The sequence below is a fragment of the Periplaneta americana genome, chromosome 15 (genome assembly GCF_040183065.1).
Source record: "Periplaneta americana isolate PAMFEO1 chromosome 15, P.americana_PAMFEO1_priV1, whole genome shotgun sequence".
NCBI lineage: Eukaryota > Metazoa > Arthropoda > Insecta > Blattodea > Blattidae > Periplaneta > Periplaneta americana.
Window position 1 is genome coordinate 49,560,867 of NC_091131.1, and position 26,812 is coordinate 49,587,678.

The 26,812-nt window shown below is 35.3% G+C and overlaps 2 protein-coding genes across 9 annotated transcripts; one reads left to right on the forward strand and one right to left on the reverse strand.

The window, feature by feature from the left end:
- Positions 1-1,362: 1,362 nt before the first annotated feature.
- Positions 1,363-16,984, reverse strand: LOC138714876 (POC1 centriolar protein homolog A-like). 5 transcript variants are annotated; one of them, XM_069847106.1, is made up of 7 exons: positions 16,880-16,984; positions 16,105-16,266; positions 15,462-15,856; positions 14,219-14,418; positions 10,499-10,618; positions 7,899-8,066; positions 1,363-2,217 (listed from the first exon to the last, which is right to left on the reverse strand). In XM_069847106.1, exons 2-7 carry the CDS (start codon positions 16,260-16,262, stop codon positions 1,825-1,827), a joined length of 1,434 nt encoding a protein of 477 aa, XP_069703207.1. In that variant the 5' UTR covers positions 16,263-16,266; positions 16,880-16,984; the 3' UTR covers positions 1,363-1,824. The 5 variants fall into 5 exon arrangements, with proteins under 5 accessions (XP_069703207.1, XP_069703206.1, XP_069703205.1 ...); XM_069847105.1 differs by lacking the exon at positions 16,880-16,984 and adding an exon at positions 16,490-16,773; XM_069847104.1 differs by lacking the exon at positions 16,880-16,984 and adding an exon at positions 16,540-16,772.
- Positions 16,985-16,989: 5 nt separating this feature from the next.
- Vps36 (vacuolar protein sorting 36) lies at positions 16,990-26,812 on the forward strand. Of its 4 annotated transcripts, none has more exons than XM_069847111.1 (7): positions 16,990-17,139; positions 18,746-18,944; positions 19,280-19,431; positions 21,513-21,683; positions 24,547-24,711; positions 25,521-25,736; positions 26,574-26,812. In XM_069847111.1, the coding sequence occupies exons 1-7, from the start codon at positions 17,134-17,136 to the stop codon at positions 26,745-26,747; spliced, it is 1,083 nt and encodes a 360-aa protein (XP_069703212.1). In that variant the 5' UTR covers positions 16,990-17,133; the 3' UTR covers positions 26,748-26,812. The 4 variants fall into 4 exon arrangements, with proteins under 4 accessions (XP_069703212.1, XP_069703211.1, XP_069703209.1 ...); XM_069847110.1 differs by having other exon boundaries at positions 16,992-17,151; XM_069847108.1 differs by having other exon boundaries at positions 17,045-17,326.

Genomic DNA, 26,812 nt, shown 5'->3' on the forward strand with positions numbered 1-26,812 from the left:
GGCCAGACGCGCTGACCGTTACTCCACAGGTGAACACGAACTTATTCTGAAACTGTTCAGTGAACGTTTTCACAATTTAGAGCAGTGCATTACTGAATATGTGCGAGAAAAGCACAATGAAATCTTTCCAATTATGTGGGAAGTTATTCACATGAAGTTGTCTGAACTATCATGGGATATATTATCGCCGCGCTCTCATGGTTAACATTCGGCAGGTCTTTGAGCGGCCTTGTGCAAAACATAATATTGTTGAGCGAAGACTGCAATGTCTTTAAAGTAAGACTTTAACGCTTGTTTTAAAATAAACCGTCAATTCCATGGACTATTGTACTGTAGTAGTAGAGACAGCTAAAATTAGCAGTTAGATGTAGGGGTAACCCCAGAGTTTTTTTCATTACACTGCCTTTTTCATTGGCTCCACACCCAAATAGATCACGTTCCTGGTAATGTTTTTTGTTCAGTTATTGTCATGTTGGCGTGGACTGAGAGGCATGCTCTCACCCCCCCCCCCCAAAAAAAAAAAAACAGGTCACTTCTGATTAGCCATGCTACAGGAACTCATCCAGGACTTCAATTAAAATCTCACCGACCAAAATCACATGTTATTTCAATTTTTTCGTCTCTTTCGTTAGTCTATTTTTGACTGAAGGTCAGATTGTACTTTCAAACGAAAGTCTTGTAAGTCTTGTCAAAACTTCTCATTAATCTTCTATACACATACGACTTTTCTTCATGGCAAGTTTCCTTTAATGGTGAGTGCTATCTCTGGACAAAAGGAATATTACTGGTACTTATACTAAAAAGTCAATTTGAATATCATCAATCATGCAAATGTAAAGGCTAGTTAATTCATGAAAAGGTAAATTGGGTTAGGAATACATATCATCCTTCATCCTTTAAAGGTCCCATTCCCAAATCGACATTTAATATTGATTCCTTCTTACTGCATTCATTCTCTCATTGTTAGCTAACACTACTTGTAGTTCTTTCCATAACAGCAAAAGTAGTAGCATTTTTTATATTTTATCAAACAAAACAAGATGTAGAAAGACTCTTCATTTAGTGAATATGTTACACATACAGTACATTTGAGACAAATGAGAAATTTAGAGCTGATTGTCCCATACAGTAGTTATTGTTATTTCCCTGCTAATATTCTTCTAATGGATACGAAGTTAGTTCTACTATGAACTGTTGGCTAGAACTGGAAAGGCTTAGGTTTGACGACAGGTGGAAGCAATGGCATTTTCTTTCTTACATAACTTCCAGATCAGTACCACTAAGAGTTCTGCCTCTGGAGATAAGACGAAGCATGTATCCACTGAGGAGTGAAGAAGAAAAATAATAAGCCACAGCAACAACAGCATTAAACAGAAATATTATTTTATTCATGAAAATATAAGAATTATAGTTTCGTAGCATGCACACAAAAAACTTTTATCTTATCTTTTCTAATGATATAGCTTTCCATATGCCTTCAGAATGTTTTTGTTATTATTCTTCTTAATACATTTGTTTTAAGCACTTAGTTTAAAACAGTTATTATTGTGTACATAAGCTGCTTTGCAGATCTTCACTTTCGTCTCGTACAATTTTTAAGACCATAATGTAAAATGACAGATACTATAAAGAATAATGTTGATAATGCATTAATATTTTAATAAAAAAAGCTAATAATTTTAAAATGTTGTCTTTGACATTAAAACAAATATCATCTTTCCTATGTATGAAACACTGCAGTCATATCAACTATTAATCTTATTCGAAGACTGCATAAGAGATAGTCACTATAAATACTTTTCTAAAAAAATGTTACTGTTTCAGTTAAATTGAAGCATCTTTAACCTTATCTTCAAGGATAGTCAATCTCTGTTCCATTAGCAACACTGTTTGCCTCAATGTCTCAACTTGGCCACAAAGATTTTCCAATGTTGTCAACACTTGACTGTTATCACCATCAGTACTCTGATTGGGGGATATGTGACTTTTACTGCTATCAGACGAGGAAGTATGAATCGAGTGATGCTTTTGTTTTGAGTATTTTGCTCGCACTGTGACAAGTGAAGGACTGTCACCATGATCATCTTTTGCCTTGTATTTGTTGGGGTTGAAATTCTCGTCCCTCACAATTCCTTGTGTTTCAGAAGTGTTGCAGTTAGCAGCTGTGTCCAGAAGAATATTACTCTTCTCTGAATCTTTAGATTCAACAGCCATTTCCTTGAAGAGAAATTTCCATGTTTATTAACATATTGTCAATGGAGAGATTTAAAGATATATCTACTGTGATACAGAAGACATTTCAACACGAAGCATGAAAAATGTAATACTTTTCTAATCCCGTATGAATCAACGTTTCTTTATCAATTGTTTTATAATGTTAATTAAACTACATACTTTTACAAATGGCTTTTAGAGAACCCGGAGGTTCATTGCAGCCCTCATATAAGCCCGTCATTGGTCCGTATCCTGAGTAAGATTAATCCAATCCTTACCATCATATCCCACCTCTCTCAAATCTATTTTAATATTACCTTCCCATCTACGTTTCAGTCACCCTAACAGTCTTATTCCCTTCGGACTCCCAACTAACACTCTATATGCATTTCTGGATTTGCCCATAAGTGTTACATGCCCTGCCCATCTCAAGCATCTGGATTTAATGTTCCTAATGATGTTAGGTGAAAAATACAATTCATGCAGTTCTGTGTTATGTAACTTTCTCCATTCTCCTCTAACTTCATCCCTCTTAGCCCCAAATATTTTTTCTAAGCACCTTATTCTCAAACACCCTTAGCGTCTGTTCCTCTCTCAAAGTGAGAGTCCAAGTTTCACAACCATACAGAACAACCAGTAATATAACTGTTTTATAAATTATAATTTTCAGGTTTTTTGAAAGCAGACTAGAAGACAAAAATTAAACTACATACATTATAATATTATTATGAAGTCCATTTCATTGTCAAAAATTTCCTTTAGTATGGTAAGATTCGAAGCAACCGCGTATGCACGCACGCACGCACACACACACACACACACACCTCCACGAGTATTCCGCTGGGTTCATTGGGTTTCACAGTTTTATTTTGGGTTTAAAAGGGTTTCATGGATAAAAAAGTTTGAGAAACACTGCTCTAGACTTCATCAAGGTCTCCTCCACAATGAGAAAATTGGTATATGGTGCACCATTTGGAGCCAAAGGAACATAGAATATGTATATTTTTTTTTTAATTAACTGACAGGGAGAATGCTTTGACCTTTTTTCAACAGGACTCTGCCATAGCTCACACAACTAATGTTTTGATGACAGAAATTAAGAGTTTGTTCAACAAGAACACAGCTTTTAGAAGGGAATTGTGACCCTATCACTTAACTTAACCCCATGCAACTTTTGCCTCTGGGCTAAATTGAAAGATATTGCATACAAGACAAATTCACATACCCTGGAAAAACTTTAACTTAATATGCATCAGGAGATTGCCACCATTTCTCAACGAGAATTATAGTGGGTGATAGGTAGTTTCTTAAAGAAGTGCCAAAAATAAGTGAATAAAGGCACCTCCTTTCTTCAAATTGGTAAGTAACTTTTTAACTGTTTTTATTCCATACATTGCCTAGGAAACTTCATTTGTATGGTTGTATCACTGCCACACTATGATAACTGCACAAGGCAATAAGAGCCACACTCGATGTTAGCACAAATAGGTGTGCTGGTTCGTACTTTAGTGACTCTCTCTGTACTTGAATGAATACCACTAAAGCCATGATAAGTATGTATGTTTACCATCATCAAATTATACACATTTTGTACATCATCTGTTAATGGTGGTCCTCTTACATTCCTGCTTTCCAGGTATTTATCCTAACTAAATGTTTACTACTATCCATTATTACTTTATACTATATACTATGTAGTACTGATATTTATCTTAGTTAAGTTATTTCATAACACTTACTCATTCTCCTTATTTACTAGTCCTTGTAAATCTACTTCTGTTTATAGCTTAGTTTTCTCTTTCCACTTTTTCTTAATTATATATAACAATTTTCCTGGTTTCTTCAATTTTCTTTCATTTTATAATTTTTTACATTAAGCTTTGGCATTGGTTCTTCAATAATTATTTTCCTTGTTCTCTCATTTTCCAGACAAGGTAGTAGATTTTATATCGCATCTTCTTTTTGATTGCAGGAAGAGCATATATTTTTTTCTCATGTTTTCTCTTCTATTCTTTAACTTCTGAATTTCCATTCTCCACCATGCTAATCACATTCATTCTTCCCTGGTATTAATTCTTATGTATTCCTTTTGTCCCCATACGATTTTCGTTTCTTTATAATCTTTTAATGACTTGAGACTGTTTAAATTACTAAACATTGCTTTTGCTTCACTATCTCATTACTCCTCTCCATTATAATTTTACCTCTTAAATTTATATTAATTGAACCAATTTCCTGTCATACCCAATTTAGTCCTAATCTACTCACGTCAATATCCAAGAAAAGTCACAAATAATTTAATGACAAAGGTAAAAAACCCCTCTAAGCCAAATACATTACTTTGTCACAACGAAACCACAGTATAATACAATGGATCAGACAAATAAGAAATAAAAGAAATCTTAACCCATTAACGCCCAGCGGTCTATTTATAGACCCTTGCACACTCGACTACATTAGATTTTTTTATTGGCGCCCCACTGATTCAATATTAATGATCACCATAAATATATCATGTAAGATGTTAACTAAACTTGCCAACATTTTATCCTCCTTCAAAAATAAGAATTCATTAAGGTATCTTAGTTCGAATTAGTTAGGTATAAAATGATGTCGCACTGTGTAAAGAATATAATTAATTTTCCGTATTATGTCTCGATATTGTTATTGATTTGTGATTTAGTAGTGTCAAGGTTACTACTATTGCATCGCACAAGAAAAACACAGATTTATGTAAAATAATTGGAGCAATATGGACTGAAACGGCTGCGGTCTATAAATAGACCGCTGGGCACTTATGATATCACGTGAAAATAACAGTGGAGAAAGGTGTGTCATTGCACTCTGTACCGCAACAGCTGATATCAGCAAGTGACTATCGGCAGTAGTACTGTGCTATTGCAAGTAGATTAGCATCTGAAAGATGATTAGCACCTATTCGATCCCCAGAACGTGTTATTGTATGCCCTAAATTGGAAATAAATGTGATACAGTGTACGTCTGCAGTGTATACATTTTTGAACAACGGATATATTCCTTTTTACTCCTAAGTACAGTGGTCTATAAAATATGCAATAGTATATCTCGACCAATAAAGAAAACAATGCAGCCTATTTTCACCAACATATTATAACAGTAAACAGGAAAAAATTAAATATTGTAATGGCACGATATATTGCTGTCCCATGCTCTGGCGTCGTGGTCTAAGGCATCCTGTCTAGGACTCGCGTTACGGAATGCACGCTGGTTCGAGTCCTCATGGGGGAAGAAATTTTGTCACGAAATTTCGGCCAGTGTATGGGACCGGTGCCCACCCAGCATCGTAATGCACTTAGGGAGCTACGATAGGTAGCGAAAATCCGGTTTCGCAAACCAGCTATAACGGCTGAGAGGATCATCGTGCTAACCACAAGATACTTCCATTCTGATTGGATGATCGTCCACCTCTGCTTCGGCATGTGGATGTGAGGTCAGCAGCCGGCTAGTCGATCTTTGCCCTTCATGGGCTGTAGCGCCAAGGATTTACTTGTTTACGATATATTGCTTCATTTTCTTTCGTAATATTATGTCAGATGGTATCACTTTTGACTAATTTCTTCTGTGTCCAACATCACATTGAGGTTTTCTATTCCCTGTGTAAAAAATCTCTGGTAAGGACACAGCTGAAATGACATCAGTAATAGGCACGATTTAGTCTTAGGCAGCAGAGTTGTGCTGAATGTGCTCGATTGCATTGTACATCCTCATGCTCACGACACATAATTTTATATTTTTTTTTACAAGATCATGAAGGTGGAGCAAAAGGTCTCCACCTTCAGGATCTTGGTTTCCGGGTTATAGGAACTGTGAGAGAAAACAGAATGGATGCCTTTACTCTTCAGTATACGAAATTACTATAGAATGCAGTACGAGAGTCCTACGATTATACATTTGACACTAATAGTGAAATTCTGTTCGTGAAGTGGGATGACAACAGATGTGTACCTGTAGGATCAAACTTTGATATAGGGGCTTCTGCAAGCAGGTGGAAAAGAAATGTAAGACAGAATTTAAGTGTGCAGCAACCACAGGTCATATTTTTTTAGTAGGTTATTTCATGACGCTTTATCAACATCTTAGGTTATTTAGTATCTGTATGAGATGAAGATAATAATGCCAGTGAAATGAGTCCGGGGTCCAGCACCGAAAGTTAGCCAGCATTTGCTTATATTGGGTTGAGAGAAAACGCCGGAAAAATCTCAACCAGGTAACTTGCCCCGACTGGAATCGAACCCGGGCCACCTGGTTTCATGGCCAGATGCGCTAAGAGTTACTTCACAGGTCATAAAGAAATACGGTAAGTACATGAGTGGAGTGGACCATCATGATTGGTTAGCAGGAAAATATGCCACTTCAATCCATGGAAAAACGTGGTACTGAGATTTCTTTGTCAGAATGCTGGATATGGCTATAGTAAATGGTTGGATTGTCTACAGAGAAATACATGGACGAGACTCCCTGGACCTACTTGAATTCCGACGATGCTTGGCTGTTCAATATCTCTAGATGTTTTCGAACTGCAAGAGAATGGGGCGCCCTATTTCATCACCTCGAGGAGTGAAATTTGGTATGAGGATAGATTAGTAGGGGTCACTTCATGGCAAAACAACCCTCTCAGAAACACTGTCGGATGGAATGGTGTAAATGCAGACCAGTAACATTCCGCAAGAAGTGTGATGAAACTCTCTGTCAAAGATGCTTTGAGCCTTACCATACTCGGTAAAAACAGATATTACTAAAATAAATGTGTTCCATTATTGCTGCAGCATTGTATTGTTGCATTAAATACTAAAACTGTCATAAATAAATTTATTTATATTGGTGTAAATGTCCCTGGTTATACTAAATTAAATACACAAAAAAATATATTTACTTTATTGCAAATGAATACGCAGATATCATAAGTGCCCAGCGGTCTATTTATAGACCGGGTGATTTTCAGCTACTTTGTGCACGGCAGAATAAACAAAACATATTCTTGGCATCTTATGGATTAAATTTATGAAATAGATATATTATTTTCGTTTTTTTTTAAATAAAAATAATTTGGGCGTTAATGGGTTAAAATAAAAAACAAAGAATTAAGATCGCCATCTAATAAAATAATACAACATAATACACACGTAAATAAAATTAAGGCAAAATTACCACCTCTATATTCAACATTCAGATTCACTCTCAGCACTGCAATGTATAGGTTTCAGCGATATGATGGAAAACCACATCAATGTACAGACACGTCATATCAAATTGTTCTTTGAGGTCGAGTGGACATCATGCTGAGATTGGTGGATTCAATATTGACCAAAGACAACAGTATGGGAAGTAAAGTTTGATGTCCTGCATCATATATTTATGGTACCGGTATATCAAAAAATCCTATTCCTGAATAAGAGAACTCAGGGAAAAATGCATTTCCTATTCAGGGTTATAAGTTCTGTCTTATAGATGCGTCCCTCTCAGAAATGAAATTCAACTCTGCAAGGCTAGAAGAATTTGAGGAAAGTGCTAGTTAGCCATATAATATGAAAAAACTGAAAAACAATCTTTTGATCTACAATAAAATTAATAAATGAGTAGCTGTACTTGCACCTGCTTACCTTGTATCAAACTAGTATGTTTCTCATTAAAAGAGTTATACTCACAACAATGTCAGGCTGGCTCTTGTCTGATATAGCCTTCCGTGCATCAACTTGAAATGTGTCTGGCGAGTTTATTTCGGACGATGCCTCTTTCAGATATGACTGAGGAGACTGCTGAGGAAATTCTCGCAGCAAATCTTGACGATCAAAGTTTGTCTTCCATACCAGTATCTGTTGAATGAATTCGTAAAATAAATGCAACATATCTTACAACAGCAAAATTGAGAATTCATACAGGACACAACTATCTAGCACATAATCTACATTATATCGAAATACTAAACTAAAGCAACTATGGAATATGTAAAGAATCCAACTCTACCGCGGATGCTAAATATTATTAAAAGATTTTCTACACGAAAAACACTGAAAATATGCATTGTCAATATTTCCATCAATCTTTCAATCCTGATATGTGCATGGTATCAATAATATTGTTAGTACTCCCACGAATGTCGTGCCACACTGCTAAGGATCACATTAGTGCACATGTGGCAATTGTGACACTTGAAAAACTTGAAATAAAGAGATACTAAAACCTTGAATTTCTTTTATTTGGCCTAAAGAATTGTTTTTCATTACTTCCATTTGCACAGGTTTATTTTTTCCTTTGAGATGACGAACATCGATGAAACATTTTAATTTATTTGTGTATATATATATAATTTTTTTTTTTTTTTTTTTTTTTTTTTTTGTTTAGACTCACAATTCTTCTAACATATCACGATATGAACTCACAAAATCAGTACTCACTTGACACTCTGTACCTGATGTGTACTCATCCTTGGTTGAGGCAATACTAATAAAAAAAATTGATAGAACAAACATGCAATCAATAATACTATATTGATAAATTTTTCATGGCATTATGAATACTGAAAAACAATTCTCAATCTATTAGAATGACAAATCATTACTAATGATCTTAAATGTTCAATATTCTTCTTCTTCTTGTTCCTTTCGCATTAAGTCTGCAGCTTGTTGCGTCCATTCATCAATGCTATGTAAGTGTATCTTTCCATCTCAATGATGTTCAATATTATTGACAATATTCGATACTGACAAAATTTCTAATTCCTTAAATGAACTCTTGGGCTGTTGCATGAAGCTTTTCCTCTCGCTGCACGCACTGTCTTCTTCCAAGCATTGAGAGACACCTGATACAGTGTTGAGATAGGTTTTGTTTGACCCACACCAATCACCTTCTAATAATAATCTTTGAGCAACAATTTTCTAGAGTTGATGTTACAAGTCTTTCAACAGTTCATCGATTAATAGAGACAAATTTTGGAACACTGGTAGTATTATAAAAAATAAAACCGGCCATCTACATCGAGTGCTTACTGAGGAAACTTTGGTCCACATTGCAGTTCGACTAGAAAATTCTCCCAAAAATTTTTCACATGACATAAAAAAAAAACATAAATTTCCTACAGTTCAGTTCAGAGCAACAAAATTAAATAAAACTAAAACCCTGACGAATTTTGAAGAAGAGAATACATCAGATGTTGAAAACAAATACCGTAATGGTTTCTTACACCAAACTATAGTAAATTAGCAACTACATCTTATTTATGGTTAATACAGATGAAATATTTAGAGTTAAAATCGCAACAGTGACTAAGTGCTAGAATGCTCGGCTTATAAGCCAGGGGACTCTGGTTCAAATCCCATTATGCCCAGAATTTATAACTTGTGTTGGGCAAGAACATGGTCCAGGCAACATAGGGGTTTTCTCCAGGTACTCTATAGTTGTTTTTTTGAAAGATGGGACATGACAGGAGCGTTATGATCGGAAAAACAACTGAATGTCACATAGTGTGGTAGGCCTGTTGCTATGGTAACAACAGATGAATTGCCAAACTTACCGTTCCCACGTGGCAAATGCTTAATAGCTCTCTTGGCGACATTTATTGTGCACAATGTTAGCATTGGTACATTTCGTGTTTGATTCTCTGTCGATTTTTGTATTGTTTTCTTATTTTTGCGTCAATTGTCAATGAATGTTTTAACGTCAGCCATCTTAACGTCAATTGCTAGCTTCTATCAGCTGGCAGCATGGTAGTCCAATTTGACAACATAGCACTGTAGTTCCAAGCTTGGCCGCTTAACTGTCATGTCCCATCTTTCAAAAAACAAATATAGTTCCCCTGTAACATCTCAATAATTCTCAATTATCATTATTTATTACTACAGTAACTATAGTGGACTTTATGTTGTCAGCAAACAGCTGGATACATTAAGAAGATTGATTGATCATTCATCATGACTGCAATGTGGACCCACCACCTGTGGTGCACTCTGGACAGTCTCTGACAAACTAAGTGGCCTATGCTTCTCAGCACTAATGACATCTATGAGCTGCTCATAGACTCAGGGCAAATAATGACAAGTTAAGGGCCCTGCCATTGGATAAAAATATATAAATAAAATAATAAAAATTACATTTATGCTGATAAGTTTTTCATGTAATTCGGAAGCATGAAAAAAAAACATAAACATCAAACTTTTACTGTTGCAGACACACATATTAAACAAAATAATTTCAAGTATTTGAGGAAAAACAAAGTGATCAAGAAACTCAGGAACAGAATTATTCGTACCTGCTGATCAGCGCCACCAGAAGCAAAGTATTCACCATTTGCTGAAAATGCAACTGAAGTTATAGAACCCTCATGCCCTTGAAGCGTGTAGATGGGGCGCCCCTCCAGCAGATCCATCACCTGAAGTAAAAAAGGCAACAACTTGTCAGGTTCACAGATATCCTTATAAGTCAATTACGCTATTCATCATCGATGAAAAAAATTATGTGATAAGAAAGCAACAGTGAAGTGAGAAAAAGTACGGAACAGAAATCTGTCCCACGTAATTTTGTCTAATAAAAATTTCACGTGATTCACCAAATGGATGGAATCATCAAGTTGATGGAAAGTCATCAGTTGATCAAATTACAACTGGACATATTCAGAATGAATAGCTACATTAAAAATATGTACAAGCATGGAATTCAATGCCATGCATATAGTTGGCTATTTCAATTAGGTACTGGTATAGAAATGTTTTATGACATTTTTGTATGAATAATGCCATATTTTCTACATCTCTTTTCCTAAAAGAATTAATTTTATTATTATAATCATAACTAATACGAAGTTAATTAAAAATTAACCAATAACCAAGCATAATACAACTGACGTGGCATTTCAGTGTCTGGAAATGATTCACAAGACCATATGACAATACATGTGTAGAATTCTTTAACTAGGCCTGCCTTCGTTCTTGACATTTATTATAGAAGAGGAAGAAAAAGTAGAAAGATGAAGAGTGAATGCAGAGGAAAACGAAGAAAAATAAACGAAAAAGAAAATACTAACAGGTAACCAAGCTCTACAGAACAAGTAATTTGTATACAGCTTGATTACACAACATTTAACACTATATTTCTAAGAAATAATTTGTCATCATTACACTTCACATAAAACCTTTACTATTTCACTGTATAATCATCAGGCCCAAAGTACGAGTAGTTTCCACCACACACACAATCAGAAGAATGCTAGATTCTAGAAAGTTTTATTCTGGGCTGTTTCATCGTGATCTGTACTGTTGCATATCTGACATCATTATGAATATAGACATATATATATATATATATATATATATAGTATACAGATTGTGTTCCTTCCATGGACATGAATATTACTCCCCTATAAGAAATATAGCTGTGTAATGGGAAAACAAAGCTAATCTCTTTCATTTAAATCAGCAAATCCATTATGGAAGATTATTATCGACTGAACAATAGGAATTACTTCAAAGAATGTGTACTATGTAAATATCAGAATATCTTCTCCGTAATTTATGTAGTGTACAAGAAAAGGTCTAAAATTTATTATGGAAAAATTCAAAGTTCTTGACCAACATGATTTCTTGGCCAAACATCTACAAAAGATTGAAATGTTGTCTCCACCAAATCTTATGTTGGTAGAAAAGGACCTATTAATATGTGAAAATTACTTGATATGATGATATATATTGGATGTCAACATTTACATCCATGTAACGTGGATTACACAATTTTGTGTCCGGTGCCACAATTACATTCATTACAGATATTTCTTTTGTAGATGCTCTTATAATTTAACTTTCGACCCCATTTAAATTGGTCAGTATTCCCATTTTTAAAACCTAATAACTTAATTCATATCTTTCAAAATTGACACTTTTACAACTCTGTTCTTGATTTTCAGTTCACTTATATCGAACACACTGTTTCTAACAATACTTGTTATTAAAACATACTACTCCATTGTCCAATATGTTCGTTATTATGTCTGTTTCTTGTCTACATTCCATTTTCAGATCTCACTAATTTTCTACATATTATACTTCATTATCCTAGCTAGCCTCCCCCACCATACTCACCTATTTTCATTATCTCTATTGTTTTACTTTGCTTCCTATTACACTCCTCTAATTCATTCAAAATTGACACTTTTATCACTCCGTTCTTGATTTTCAGTTCACTTAGTCTATATCGAACACACACTGTTTCTAATAATACTTGTTACTAAAACATACTACACCATTGTCCAATATGTTCGTTATTATGTCTGTTCTTGTGTACATTCCATTTTCTACATATTATACTTTGCTATCCTAGCTAGCCTCCTCCACCATACTCCACACCTATTTTCATTATCTCTATCGTCTTAACTTTCTATTACACTCCTCTAATTCATATTGTGACTTTAATACAAAACAATAATGTAACTTTTATACAAAACAACAATAATCACTTTCTATAATTGAATGTAAACACTCCCGTCAACAATGGGATTTCCACTCCACACAGAAACACAGTATTCGTTATTGCACTCCACAGACGACAATGACAATTTACTTGGATTATTGAGAAAAACAATGTACTGCTAATCTTAACTAATATTCACAAAGCACTATTTACAAATCAGAACTGTCAGTTCTCAGTTCACAGTTCGTTTGCCTTGGCTAGTTCTTCTAGCTCAGTCACTCGAGTTCACAGTATCTCGAACCCCAGACCTTCAGACAGAGTCCACTGAACTTCAAACTCAGGTCCCCCAACTGTGGTCCACTGCACTCAAACTCATGACGTCCGGCTCCCACAGTTACGGACACAACTTAAGTCGAACTCCGGTCTCGAAGCTGGCTTCACTGCTACACAAGACTGCCTTGCTGTCCAAAACTAGCAACGACTGCAACTCACTGCTCAAGTTCACTCGCGTGTCGTATTTATAACTAAACCATAGTTTCCGGAAAGTACGATGAGGGAAATTTCTACAGATGCCCAGAAGATGGCGCCTCTCTATTTCTCCCCTCAGTCGCAGGCGCATTACTTCCCCCTCTCTGCCGCAGTCGCCGTCTCTCCTCTCTACGCCACAGCACATGCCCCAGGAACTTCATTTGCTGCGCCAAGGCACCGCCGACCTTGCCCTCCTTCTGCCGGACGCGAGATCGTATCCCGGCTGTCACAATATTTTATTTTACTTACTATGTCCTTAGCCATCTCTGGACCTGAAAGATCCACTTCACCCTTTTGTTATAAACTCGTCTTTCTTTTTCTTCTCTTCACTTCTCGCCATTTCAGCCCTTGCACCCACAGAAACAATTTCACTTCTCCTCTAGACACTGACCTTCCTTCCCACTAATCTGGTTAAATCACTTCCCAAATCACTTGACTTTTTATTCGTGTCACTAAACTTCATTGCATTTGTGGTACTTAATCCACTCTTACCTGATTTCTTCACATATGTTTTCTTCTTCTGTATTCTTGATCTCAGCATTTCCTGGTTCTGTCTCGCTTCCTCCAGCGCAATCTGCAATTCAGCCAATTCTCTGTCGTCTACACGTACCTGGTCAACGATCTTGTTATGAGTTACTTTCCACCACAATTGCTGATTGAGCAGACTGTCCACCACCTGTCACGTATAATTTGTCCCAGTTCGAATTCCGATCTTCACTTAACCTCTGTTTAGTTGGACTGGTAGGTACTAATCCATGCCAATGATTTTCTTCAATTTCCCTATTTTCCAGTTGTGTATGATAACTGCATTTGCTTCATTTTATTTTTCACTTGACCATTCTTCTTCCTCATAATGTGAAGATCACTTACTGAAATATAAAACTCTTCCTAATGCTACTAATATTGTTCAGCACATTAATGGTTACAAGACGACTGAAACTTTGTCAAATAACTTAACATTAAACACCACCCAAGCAACCAACCAACTCGTATTCTATTACATATATCCTGGTGTAGTTGCAGCACAAGGTACATAACATACCTTCATTGTGGAATCACACGAAGCTGTAAGCAGATAGTTGCCACATGGATGAAATGCAATCTTGTTGACAGCACCGTCATGACTGCAGTAGTGCTGTAGCAGTTTGTGCATACGGATGTCATACACTTTGACCACATTGTTTGTCATGGCTGTTCCGATGCATGTTCCACTAGGATGGAATTCCACGTTTAATGCACTGCCTGCAGAGAAATATGAATTCATGTATAAATAAAGCTGACAGAGGCTATTTCATTGTTTTATTAAATTACATTTGTAATGCGATACTTAGCAGATCCAATAGAGGTGGCAAGCTCATCCAGTGTTACCTAGTACACGTGGAAGCCCATTTAAACATTAAATGGTGGAAGTATATTTATCAGCACGAGATTAACTTGGCAGCAGGTTGATTAGAATAATAAATCAATAATATGAACATTAAAAAATGATGTAGTGTTAATAAAATACACTGACGGGGACGGGGGGAAAGCAACTATGTGAAATGTCACTATAACAAATATAATGTCTCATTAACACATTTTCCCACTTTCCCTCACATTTTTATATTGAGAACAGTATTTTATTTTCCTTCTGCAGGATTTCCAATGCCAAAGGGTGGTTTAACTTATAAGTCCCTATCTCATAGAGTGCAATAAATGTTTTCTTTCCAGAAATAAAGTTTATAGATTGATAATGATTTCGTTTCTAACCCTTGACATATCCAGAGTTATTTTTTGGTGAAACTGCAATTTTTTAGGTTTCTCAGTTTAAAATTATTATTATTATTATTATTTTTTTTTTTTCACGTAACATGCGTTAAATTCCAGAAGAAACTGCAAAAGCAACTTCTTTGGTGTGGTGAAACATGGACGAACAGACGAAATACGGTATGTACTATAATACTAGTGTCAGTCCACATGAATCAAGCCGAGGTTTTGACCCACAGCCTCAGACATTCAGGTGTCAATTTAAAGTTCATGGTGTAGACTTTCGTTTGATATGCTACACAATAACGTGCTGTAATATTGGTTCAATTTTTCAAAATCCAACATTTTTTATTTTTGAATAGGGCCTAACTCAAAAACTCCAACTTTACATTTTTTTTTTTTTTCAAATAAATGCATGTTTCTCTTGTACATGTTAACCAAATGTGATGAAATTTGAAGATGGACAAAGAACAACAGCAGCAATCTACATTTATAAATATATGAATTATACTCTGACGTATACGCAATGATCTATTTACCTTTTATTTCCTGGAATACATGAACACACAGAGAACTGTTGGGGTCGTACAATCGAACAGTTTTATCATCTGAACATGTAGCGACGAGTTGCCCATTTGGAGAAAATCGAGCACAACGGACCCAATTGTTGTGACCTAAAAGAGCAGATATGAACTTTCTTCGGGAAACACCCCATATCTTCACACTCTTGTCATCAGATGCAGTTACCATTCGCTGTCCATCTGGTGAAAAATGTATTGATCTAACTGCGCCTGTGTGTGCACGAAATTCTCCAGTTTCTCCTTGAACTGTTGGAACCCAAAGACGAACACTTCTGTCACGTGAAACAGAAGCTACCAATTGTCCAGATGGAGAAAAAGAGATATCCATCACGCCATCCTTATGAGCCTTGAACCTGATTAAAAGTATCAGTTACCACTTAAATAACATTTTATCTTACAAAAGTCAATGTAATGGGAAATTATCTAGATGGAGAAAAAGAGATATCCATCACTCCATCCGTACGAGGCTTGAACCTGATTAAAAGTATAAGTTGCCACTTAAATAACAGTTTACCTTACAAAAGTCAATGTAATCAGAAAGCGAACTACCTATGAATTGAAGTATAGAAATGTAGGATTATTAAATGACTAAGTTACTAACCTAAATGCTCTATTCATCTGACGAAAATTCCACACCATTATACTTGAATCAAGACTACTTGACGCCAATTGTTTCATCGTAGGATTAAAAGCAAGGGCCGTTACAGAATCTCGGTGCCCTCGAAAGTGCCGTTCTAATGTTGGATCGTCACTCGACATTTTCCTGTTGACATCACACATGCTGATTCCATGCAAATTAATCCAATAATCTGTATACTCTATAATCAATTATCCTGTACCTACCATGAAATGTCAATACAACTATTATTCTACTTCCAGTATAAGAAAAGTGCTTAAACGTATATTTATTAGCTAACCATAACTAGTATTATAGCTAAACATGTCATACTAATGCTTCACTGATGGTTTATTAAAATTATACCTACACTGTGTTCGTAATTATTTATTTTCTAAACTAAAATGTAGTTGAACTCACCGCTTTTAACGGCTATCAGTTTATACAGTTCACTACCAATACCAACTGTACAAAGCGAATGTCCGTTTTAAACGTTTTAGAATAATTTGAACAAATGAAAAGTTGCATGTAATATGCTTTGCACAGTCAAGTGTACACATGCCACACAGAAGAAAGAAATTTCAGTCCACTTTAATCCATTCGTGATATGTTAATCTTATATCTCTAAATGTAATTGAAATATTATGAATAAAAATGCCTAAATGCTTAATCGTAATGTTATATTATATCGTAATTTGTATAGAGCACTTATGATAAAAATGAACAATTATGAGATATTCTCAGGAGAAATTTGGCTAACCTTATTCTTACAGGGCAAGCAACCGAGACAAATAAAACTAGTAGTACCACAGTCTAGTACAAGAAGTCACGAAGCTTGAGGTGATGAGAGTACTAGGAACAATAGACTGTGCCGGTACTACTTCGCATTGTCTGTGATGAGGCGATAGTAGCGATCCTAGTGGTTAGCAACTAACTATGGATGCATATTCCCTACGTATTGAGTTTCGTGACTGTATAATATTAATATAGTCACGAAACAGTGTATATACTACCATGGAAGTATGGTTGAATGTAATAGTTTAGACGTATCTCTGATATATTATTTGATATTATAGTTCATAATTAACATTTTAACAAGTTATTTCATATAATGGATCGTTTCGAATACTCTGAAGCCCGTTTGGGTCCCGGAGAAAATTTTATCATTCGAGAAAAAGCTGTGAAATTATATGACGGAGAGGATAAGGTTAGCTTTTCAAGTACTAATTTCAAACGCAATATTGCTAATGTATTAATTACTACATTGGCTTATTAAGTGGTGTGACATCTCTTGTAAAATCTAGATTGGATAAATCGCAATATAGCGAACGCCAGTAGGGGAAGTTATCCCCATCCACATGAAATGTGTATTCGACACAACACTCGCCTATCACGTAGTGTGTCTGATGAGCTAGTAGGGGAAAAGTGTAAAGGGTCGTGGGCGGAGCTTCTACGTTCGCTATATTGCGATTTGCCCTCATTTTGGTAAAAAAAAAACTCATAATTATAGCACACCACTCTAAAGACACGATGTGATCATGCGAAAGCTATAAACCCACCAAACCTGTTTCAAATATCTTAATTTCTTATATCATACATTTTCACACGAAATTATCACGTAACCCAGAAGTACCATCACCGTTATGTTGCACTACTTGGAAAAGCACTCCTTTCTTCAGTCCAGGGTAAATCTATTTGTATACCTTCTACCCGAAAGTGTAGGCCTATATTTGGATGTATCAAGTACTACAAATTCTAAAAGATATTGACTGTAATAAAATTTGTCTTTTGAGTCATCAAGAAGTGAAAAATTATCCGATTTTTCTCATATCTTGAGAAATAAAACTGTAACTCCAGAGCTATTAACTTACTAAGTCTATAGCTATAGAGCTGATTCTGGTATTATTTTAAATCTCATGGGCCTTTATTTGATATGCAGCACTGTTATAACTGTCAATTTTTACAAAATCCAAAATTTTTCATTTTTGAGAGACCGAAAAATATCCCCTTCAATTCGCCTCAAGAAAGTAAACTCTCTGACATGGAAGTTGGTCACTGCTCAAAGTCCCACCTCTGCATAGCTCGGGAATCATTGTGTACACTGTATTCATACTTGTGCATTTTACACAAATTCGAACTCTGGTCTTTGGAACAAGAAGAAGAGCTCTACCTCTAAGCCATAAAGGCTTCGTAGGGAATATGTCGTTTCGTGGCATATAAATATGTCACTGATACAACTTGACTTCATCCTCAATGTTTAATTTTTCTCTATGTGAATCGTTCTTTACCTGAATGACAGACAAATTCACGCTACGGGAGAGTGACCATTTTCCATGTCAAAGGGTGTACATGCTTTTCTGACACATTTTTACTCATTGTTGCCAAAATTTGAAGGTCACAGCGGTAAATTTGCATGCAGCTAAAAGAGCGCAAAGCACCACACACTGTGGGTGTTCACTTGTACTGGTAATATTTGTTTTGTAAGTTTAATTCAATTTTTAAAATTAATAAATGCCTTTAAGAAATGTGTATCAACGACTTAGGTATGTTACCATAGCATTCTGGAACTGTTCCCTTTGTTATTACAAATAATTCAATTAAAAGTATTACTTCTTGATATTTACAGACCTCATTTGAAAGTGGAGAAGTTGTATTGAGTAGCCATCGCTTACTATGGGGTCGCCCAGGTGACATTCCACGGGGTCTTACATGTCTTTCCTTACCTCTTCGTTATGTTGTTTTTGTTGAAGAAGAAACAGCAAGTAGTTCTTTCGGTTTCAGTCGCAGCAAAAAAGTTATTTTCCATCTTTCAGAAGCATCTTCAGGTAAATAAAACGGTGAAACGAGCATTTAGCGGATTCCACCGATTTTGGAATAGACACCGATGCACTTGAACTGCCAACATAGAAAAAAAAATCACACTCAATCGCTTTCACCTTCATCTTGACGGGATAATAAAAGCCTAAACTAACCTAACCTAACTTCATCGGTATCTATTCCAAAATCAGCGGAATCTGCTCAACGCTCGTTTAACCAAATAAAACACATAGTTCTTATTACTTGGGTTCTGTAAAATTATGTAAAACAATTTTTAGTGTAAAGATTTTGTTATTACACACACACAACCTCAGAAAAGTGTCACCATCACTGATTGTTTCAGGAAAACTCCCAGGTCCCGTAAGCAGGAGTAGTAACAATTACATAAAGTTATCTTTTAAGGAAGGACTGGAGAATAATTTCCTACAAATAATTAATGATACACTTCAGCTCAAGAAGTGGGAAAACCTATCTCCTTCAGGTCCATCAACTCAGGTAGGAAAAATATTTATTAGTTATGTAATTGCTCTCATCATTTCCAGAAGTTAATGTAAATTTATGTTTACCTCTTGCAATACTGGAGTACATTCAGTTCTTTTTCACAAATGTTATGAAAGTGGAAATTATAAATTCCATGTACATGTGAAATTAAAAGTGTTGTAACTTAAGGGTAGAAAACGAGTTTCGTTTAAAATGTTCATGGCTTGACACATAGATGGCATTGAAAATGTGTCAACAGTGCCGCCAATGTTAGCGGCCATTTTACATTAGTTCAAGTACGAAAATTCATAATTTTCTGTTCATTACATTTTGTGTACTTCAGTTTTGAAATTAGTGCACTGAACAGATTGGCAAAAATGGAAAATATCGAGCTTCATGCTGTCATTAAATATTTTGTAAAAAAGGGAATGCGTCCAATAGAAATTAAAGCAGACATGGATGCTACACTGAGGGAATTCGCTCCAGCATTTTCGACTGTGAAACAATGAGTGGCACTATTTAAACATGTGGAAGATGACCCCCTCAGTGAACGTCCAGTAACAGCAACAAGTGAAGAAATCGTAGAAAAACTACACAATATGGTGTTGAATGACCATAAACTGAAAATGGGGAAAATTATTGTAGCAGTCGAAACAATGGAAACCCAGTGATTCTCCACCTCCAAAGAAAGCAAAAGCTGTTCGATGGGCTGAGAAAGTCATGGCATCTGTGTTCTGGAATTTTAAGGGGACAATCATGATTGACTATCTAGCAAAGGGTCGAGCAATAACCGGCTGTTCGATGGGCTGGGAAAGTCATGGCATCTGTGTTCTGGGATTCTAAGGGGATAATCGTGATTGACTATCTAGCAAAGGGGAGAGCAATAACTAGCTGTTCCATGGGCTGGGAAAGTCATGGCATCTGTGTTCTGGGATTCTAAGGGGATAATCAAAGGTGAGAGCAATAACCGGCTGTTCGATGGGCTGGGAAAGTCATGGCAGCTGTGTTCTGGGATTCTAAGGGGATAATCATGATTGACTATCTAGCAAAGGGGAGAGCAATAACTAGCTGTTCCATGGGCTGGGAAAGTCATGGCATCTGTGTTCTGGGATTCTAAGGGGATAATCAAAGGTGAGAGCAATAACCGGCTGTTCGATGGGCTGGGAAAGTCATGGCAGCTGTGTTCTGGGATTCTAAGGGGATAATCATGATTGACTATCTAGCAAAGGGGAGAGCAATAACTAGCTGTTCCATGGGCTGGGAAAGTCATGGCATCTGTGTTCTGGGATTCTAAGGGGATAATCAAAGGGGAGAGCAATAATGGCTGTTCGATGGGCTGGGAAAGTCATGGCATCTGTGTTCTAGGATTCTAAGGGGATAATCATGATCGACTATCTAGCAAAGGGGAGAGCAATAACTAGCTGTTCCATGGGCTGGGAAAGTCATGGCATCTGTGTTCTGAGATTCTAAGGGAACAGCAATAACCGGAGAATATTATTCAAATCTCCTGCAGCAACCAAAAGGGAAAATTCGCGAGAAGAAGCTGGGTATGGCCAAGAAGAAAGTGTTGTTTCATCACGACAATGCACCTGCTTACATTCTGCAATTGCTGTTGCTAAACTACAGTTCAGATTATTGCTGCACCCCCCTTACTCACCAGATCTCGTACCCTCAGACTTCTTTCTTTTCCCAAAGCTCAAAACTCACTTGACTGGGAAGAAATTTTCGTCAAATGAAAGGTTATCGCAGCAGCAGAAGGCTATTTTGCAGACCTCGAGGAATTTGTGTACAAGGAGGATATAGTAGCATTGCAGCACCGGTGAATCAAGTGTGTGAATCTCAAGGGAAATTATGTTGAGAAATATCGTTTCAGAATAATCCTAGTTTAATTTCTATGTCAGGCTATGAAATTTTCAAACAACCCTTATATACACAAATCAATCAATAGACAAAGCATTTGTCCAGAAGCAATTGCTTACAATAAGACTCTTCGTATTCGTTTAAATAAAATTTCTAATGCTGTTGTCATTTTTCTGAAATGTTCCATATTTTGTATTTTCTTCTATAGAGTGTTAATGTTTGTATTATTTGTTTAGGCACCCAACATTAAGTTACGGACTGGCATTGTTGGTATCGAACGAGGAATTCAGGAAAAACAGAAAGCAACAGATGAGAGTATTTCTATAGCTTTTCAAGATCTTAGTAAGCTAATGGGAATGGCAAAAGATATGGTTAACTTGTCCAAGAATATCTCTCAGAAGATTAGAGTAAGTTGACTGAAAATATTTTAATGCAAAATAAGTTTCTTCTTTCGTTTGTTATATCAAATTCTTTACTTTTAAATTTGATGTAGCTTATACTTCTGTCATAAAATGCATAGATAGTGTTAATATTGACCAGAACGTGTATTTTGTCTGTGTTTTATCTTCCTTGACAACTTTGCACATAGCACTACTCTCCTTATTTACGCATTTTCTGCATGGATAGGAGAAATTGACCATGGATCAAGTTCCAAGTATTGTCTGTTCAGGTGTTTCCATGTCGATATGGGGTGCAGAGTGTGATCTTGTATTAATGTTTTTTTCAGTGATTCTCATTGTGTGGCTGTTGAGTAAGAGATTATGACACCAAAAAAAAAAAAAAAAATAGGTTCTGCCGAATCCAGCATCTCCACATGTAATCCATATATGTTAATGCCATATATCATCTGATATCTTTTTCTGCCCCAAATATGTGGGAAAGTAAACTGACATTTGGCAAAGAAAAAAGATAGAGATTGCATATAGTTAGAAAAGAGTAATTATACCACTCTGTTTTCCCACATGCTTCAAGTAGCATTGTTACAGAAAATAACGAAATTAAAGAAAAAATTATTGTAAATTTATTTTTTAAATAGTTTTTCTGGATTATAATTTTAAATCTTTGTGCTTTAAGTTAATTGCTTGTCCACAGATCAGACTGATCAATGGAATGACATTCGTTTTAAAAGTAAGCACCTAAATCAGCTTTGAATGTAGATAAACTAAATATCAAAAACTACCAATGAAACTCTTCTTGTATGATAATATACACATGAGTAAGAACTACTCTGAAAAATAATTTTCCAGACATTCATCACGAGTTTGACATCTTGGGTAAATTTTGAGGATGAAATTTAACAACTGCAGCGAAAGTTCTGTATTACAATTATGGAAAAAGTCAATATATAATCATTTCTGGTGATCCTCTTTGGAAATGATCCTGAACTGGTTACTGAAAAATTTACATCAATTTTAAAAAACATCAGTAACATCCATTAATGGAAGAAATTTCACATCCTGTGCCCATGATAACCAGATTGAAGAACGTAAATGGATTACGAGAAATTTCGAAGAATATATTCTAAACACGATTATTAACAACAAAAAATTTCTTAATAATCTAAGGCAAACACATCATTTTATATATACTGGCAATCTGGAATGTTTCCATAATTAGAGACTGAAATACATGCATTTCAGTTTTAAGTGAATATATGTCAGATCCATGGTCGCATCTGTTGACCACAAGTCCCATGACAAGAAACCAGTAAGTGGGACACTACAATTTTCAAAACCTTCAGGACTGGGTATACAAAATAAAATACAAGAAAATGTCTGTCATTTGGCGACAAAAGTTGATTTGTAAAATAATTGATGAAATACCTCAAAATGAAAGCACTAGTGGCATCATAACTAATCGAAAAGATCAACCACAAAATCTAGAATCATTACTTAAGACAAATTCGAGTGAAGAAGAAGCAGAGGAAAGGTATTTCTTGCATTTCGAATTGGAAATGTAGTACTGATATGTGGGGCAACAGATAGTAGGCAGACGATTTGCAGTGTGATATCATTGATACTTTAAAGGTACCAGTACATAACTAAATCTGTTTATCTCAGAGATGTGTGATTTTTACCATTGCAATTAAAATTATTTCCAGAATTATTGGATTTCACTTGGCTACAACCTAATTTTTCACTTCAGTACCCTTTTAAACTCGACTTGAAATCATGGATTTTTAAGGTTGATGAAATCCATAAGATGGCTTTGTTTGGAAGGGAGGTAATCTACATGTGTTGTAGATGTACGTCATATAAAAGAGCCGTGAATGGGAGAGCTGTGAGTAAAATTTACAAGTCATTTCTCACCCACGACGAAATTTGGTGGTGCCTTATCATAATGGCCAATTTCAGGAGATTTAGTGCTTGCAAGCTCGTCCCACTTTCTGTCTGCAATCCATAACGTTCCAATACCCATTGCTCTCTGGCATTGACTGTTATATTGAATTTTCTACTGTCTACTCAAAATCTCCGCAAGCTGACTTGAAATGCACACGCTGTAAGCTAAGTGGGGTACTTAATGTAACCTACGTTATTTTCTTTGAATTGTGTTTTAATTTCATTTTAGGCACGTGCGCAATAATAAACTGCATAAAACTACCTACTAATGACAGAACGTGTCTGTCTGTCCACACAAATATAACTACTCGCCATCTGTGGAACGGCTTTGTACAAATTTTTTTATTTTATTTTTTAACTAAATCCTGTCAAACCATTTTGATTTTCTTAAAATCGCACAAGTCTAACAGTTCCTTTAGATAAAGTTGAAGATATATTTTTGAATATGTATATATTTATGTATATAATCCATATACATATATATCTCTCCAAACCCAATCATCGGAATGTTAGATAATTTTGTATTTATATTAGTATAATTGTAATTATTTTTTACCATCGAATAAAGAAAATCTAAATATTCAGCTATAAAAGGAACCAGCCATATTTCTTCACTCATTTTCAAGATCCAAAAAAAATGTTGTTTTTTTTTTCTAATGCCAGGCGTTTGATAATAAAGTCATTTGACCTCTTGCACTACAATATTTTTCAAAGATATTGTCATGGTCAGCCACTGAAGCACAGATTTTGAGGTGTTCTGAATCCATTTCTTGATTTGAGTTGCACAATGGACAGTTAGGGGACTGATATATTTCAATTCTATATGGTATGGGATACAAAATGGACCCTGCCCAGCTTGCCGACAGTTAAATGATTGTAAACTGTGAACTCAGGAATTGTTGTTCTTTGATTTTATTGTGATGTATTTCAGGAAAGACAGGGTGATATTACAGAAGACGAAACAGTGAGATTTAAGTCTTATTTGCTGAGTCTTGGAATTGATGATCCCGTTACAAGAAATGATTTTCGCAGTGAGAGTCAGTATTACAAAGAACTTGCAAGACAACTGGCAGACATATTGGAACAGCCAATCAAGGTACTGTATTAAAAATTCATTTATAATAATTTATTTCAACATACTTATTACGTAGTTTTCGTTCTGTTTAAAGTTTTTTAGAGTTTAAGTACATTTTGTTCATTTCGATGTATTACAATTTACTTTAATGTTCAGTGACAAAAATTACACCTGAAATACCAATAATGATTTTGAATTGCGCTATACATTTACTTTTGATGAATCCCATACATGTTCCCCTCCTCTGCCTCCTGTGAATTTTCAATACCATTACTCCATATTATTATTATGACGATTTACCTTGTCAATGAGATGGAAAATAGCTTTATCGTTGAATACAATTTTATCAAGAAAATTGACATCAGCATCCATTCTACCAGTCATTTCAACACCAAATTAATGTCATTTCTTTATCTTTGCTTCAAGTATAATGTGTAGAGCTTAAATCCCAGACATGTTTTTAAAATCTTTCACATTGTTGTTTTGGAAATGTTAAATTCTAAACTGATACATTTAGTTAATATCAGTAGGTCTGATGTACTTGTCAGTTGTCTCATTTGCAACTTCCGGTCTACCCTGGACCTCAAACTAGAGGTATGTCCTGGCTCTCTCCTATTTGCTACACAACCAGTTTCAAGGAAATGATTGTATCGTGCAGTAATAGTCTTTGAGGGAATTCACAAACAAACATTAATTTATATTACGTTTGTGTCAATGATCATTTAAATGATTCATTATTGTTTGCCCATTCTTTGTAAAGAGTTTGTTTTTACAGTATTATCAGCAATTTCTATATTCATTTTACTTTACATTTGATAACTTCATTGTAGGAAGTTGGTGGCATGATGGCGCTCACTGATGTGTACTGTCGAGTGAATCGTGCACGGGGTTTGGAATTGTTGTCTCCAGAGGACCTCATACAGGCTTGTCACATGTTGGAGAAGCTGAATCTCCCTATTCGACTTCGAGAGTTCGATAGTGGAGTTAAAGTCTTGCAGCTTCAGAGCCACAGTGATGCCAATGTTGTTAAGAATACAACTCTTGCAGTAAGTGGAAAAGCATATTTTGTCCATATCTATTATACATAAGGTTTCTTAAAAATTCACATCCTTGTATAATTTTTATACTAAAAAAAATAAGAAAATATAAAGATGTAAATATAGTAAATATAAATAGAGAAAGATTTTTTTTTTTATTTCGAGAGTCCTTTAACTATTCAGCTGTGGGTATACAGTAGCCTGCTTTTTATTATATCTGCCCTGACATTTTCTACTTCTTTCATACTTTGTGCTCTAGAAACCTATGTTGTGGTCTTATAAGATTTATCTGCAGTCGAACGATGGGTTAAATACATACATGATAAGTCAAGTAGTCACACAGAAACATAATATGTCTTGCAGAACAGAAGGAAACTTGATAAGGCAAAGACAACAGGGATATAATAATTCTCTACTGTATATACAACATGGGACAGCCAGTTTTTCTTCTCTTCTAAAGGAAGCCAAACTAAAAATTTTAATCACTTTTAGAGCCATTGAATCAGGAATGTACTTCAACTTCACTTACATCTGACTTGAGTAGGCAGAAAACTTAGAATGTGTAGTTTGAGGGATGAATGGATTTAGAAGATCGCAATTTCCAAGAATTCGTGGATTGTGCATTCATTGTCATATTATTTGCTTATTTTTATTCTCAAGTTATGCCTGTGTTATAACAACCTCAATTTTATCTCCAGTTTTACTAGTTTATTCCGAAATTATGTAGCTATAAAATGTGTTATAAATTTCTTATTACTGTTATATTATATCAATATCATAAGCTTTATTTAATTTGTTTTCATGTGTTTGCTTGTCTAACAGTATTATCACTTTTTTTCTCTCTAGTTGGAAGATCAAGGTTCAATGACTGCAGAAGAATTGGCTCAGACATTGGGTATATCTGTTCTCCTGGCTAAAGAGCGGTTAATAACTACAGAGAAACATGGGAAAGCTTGCAGAGATGAAAGTATTGAAGGCCTCAGATTCTATCCAAATCTATTTCTTCAACAAGAAAACTAGCATTATAAAACATATGTAAATATTCTTATCATAAGCAAATAATAAATAGTATTATGAAAATATAA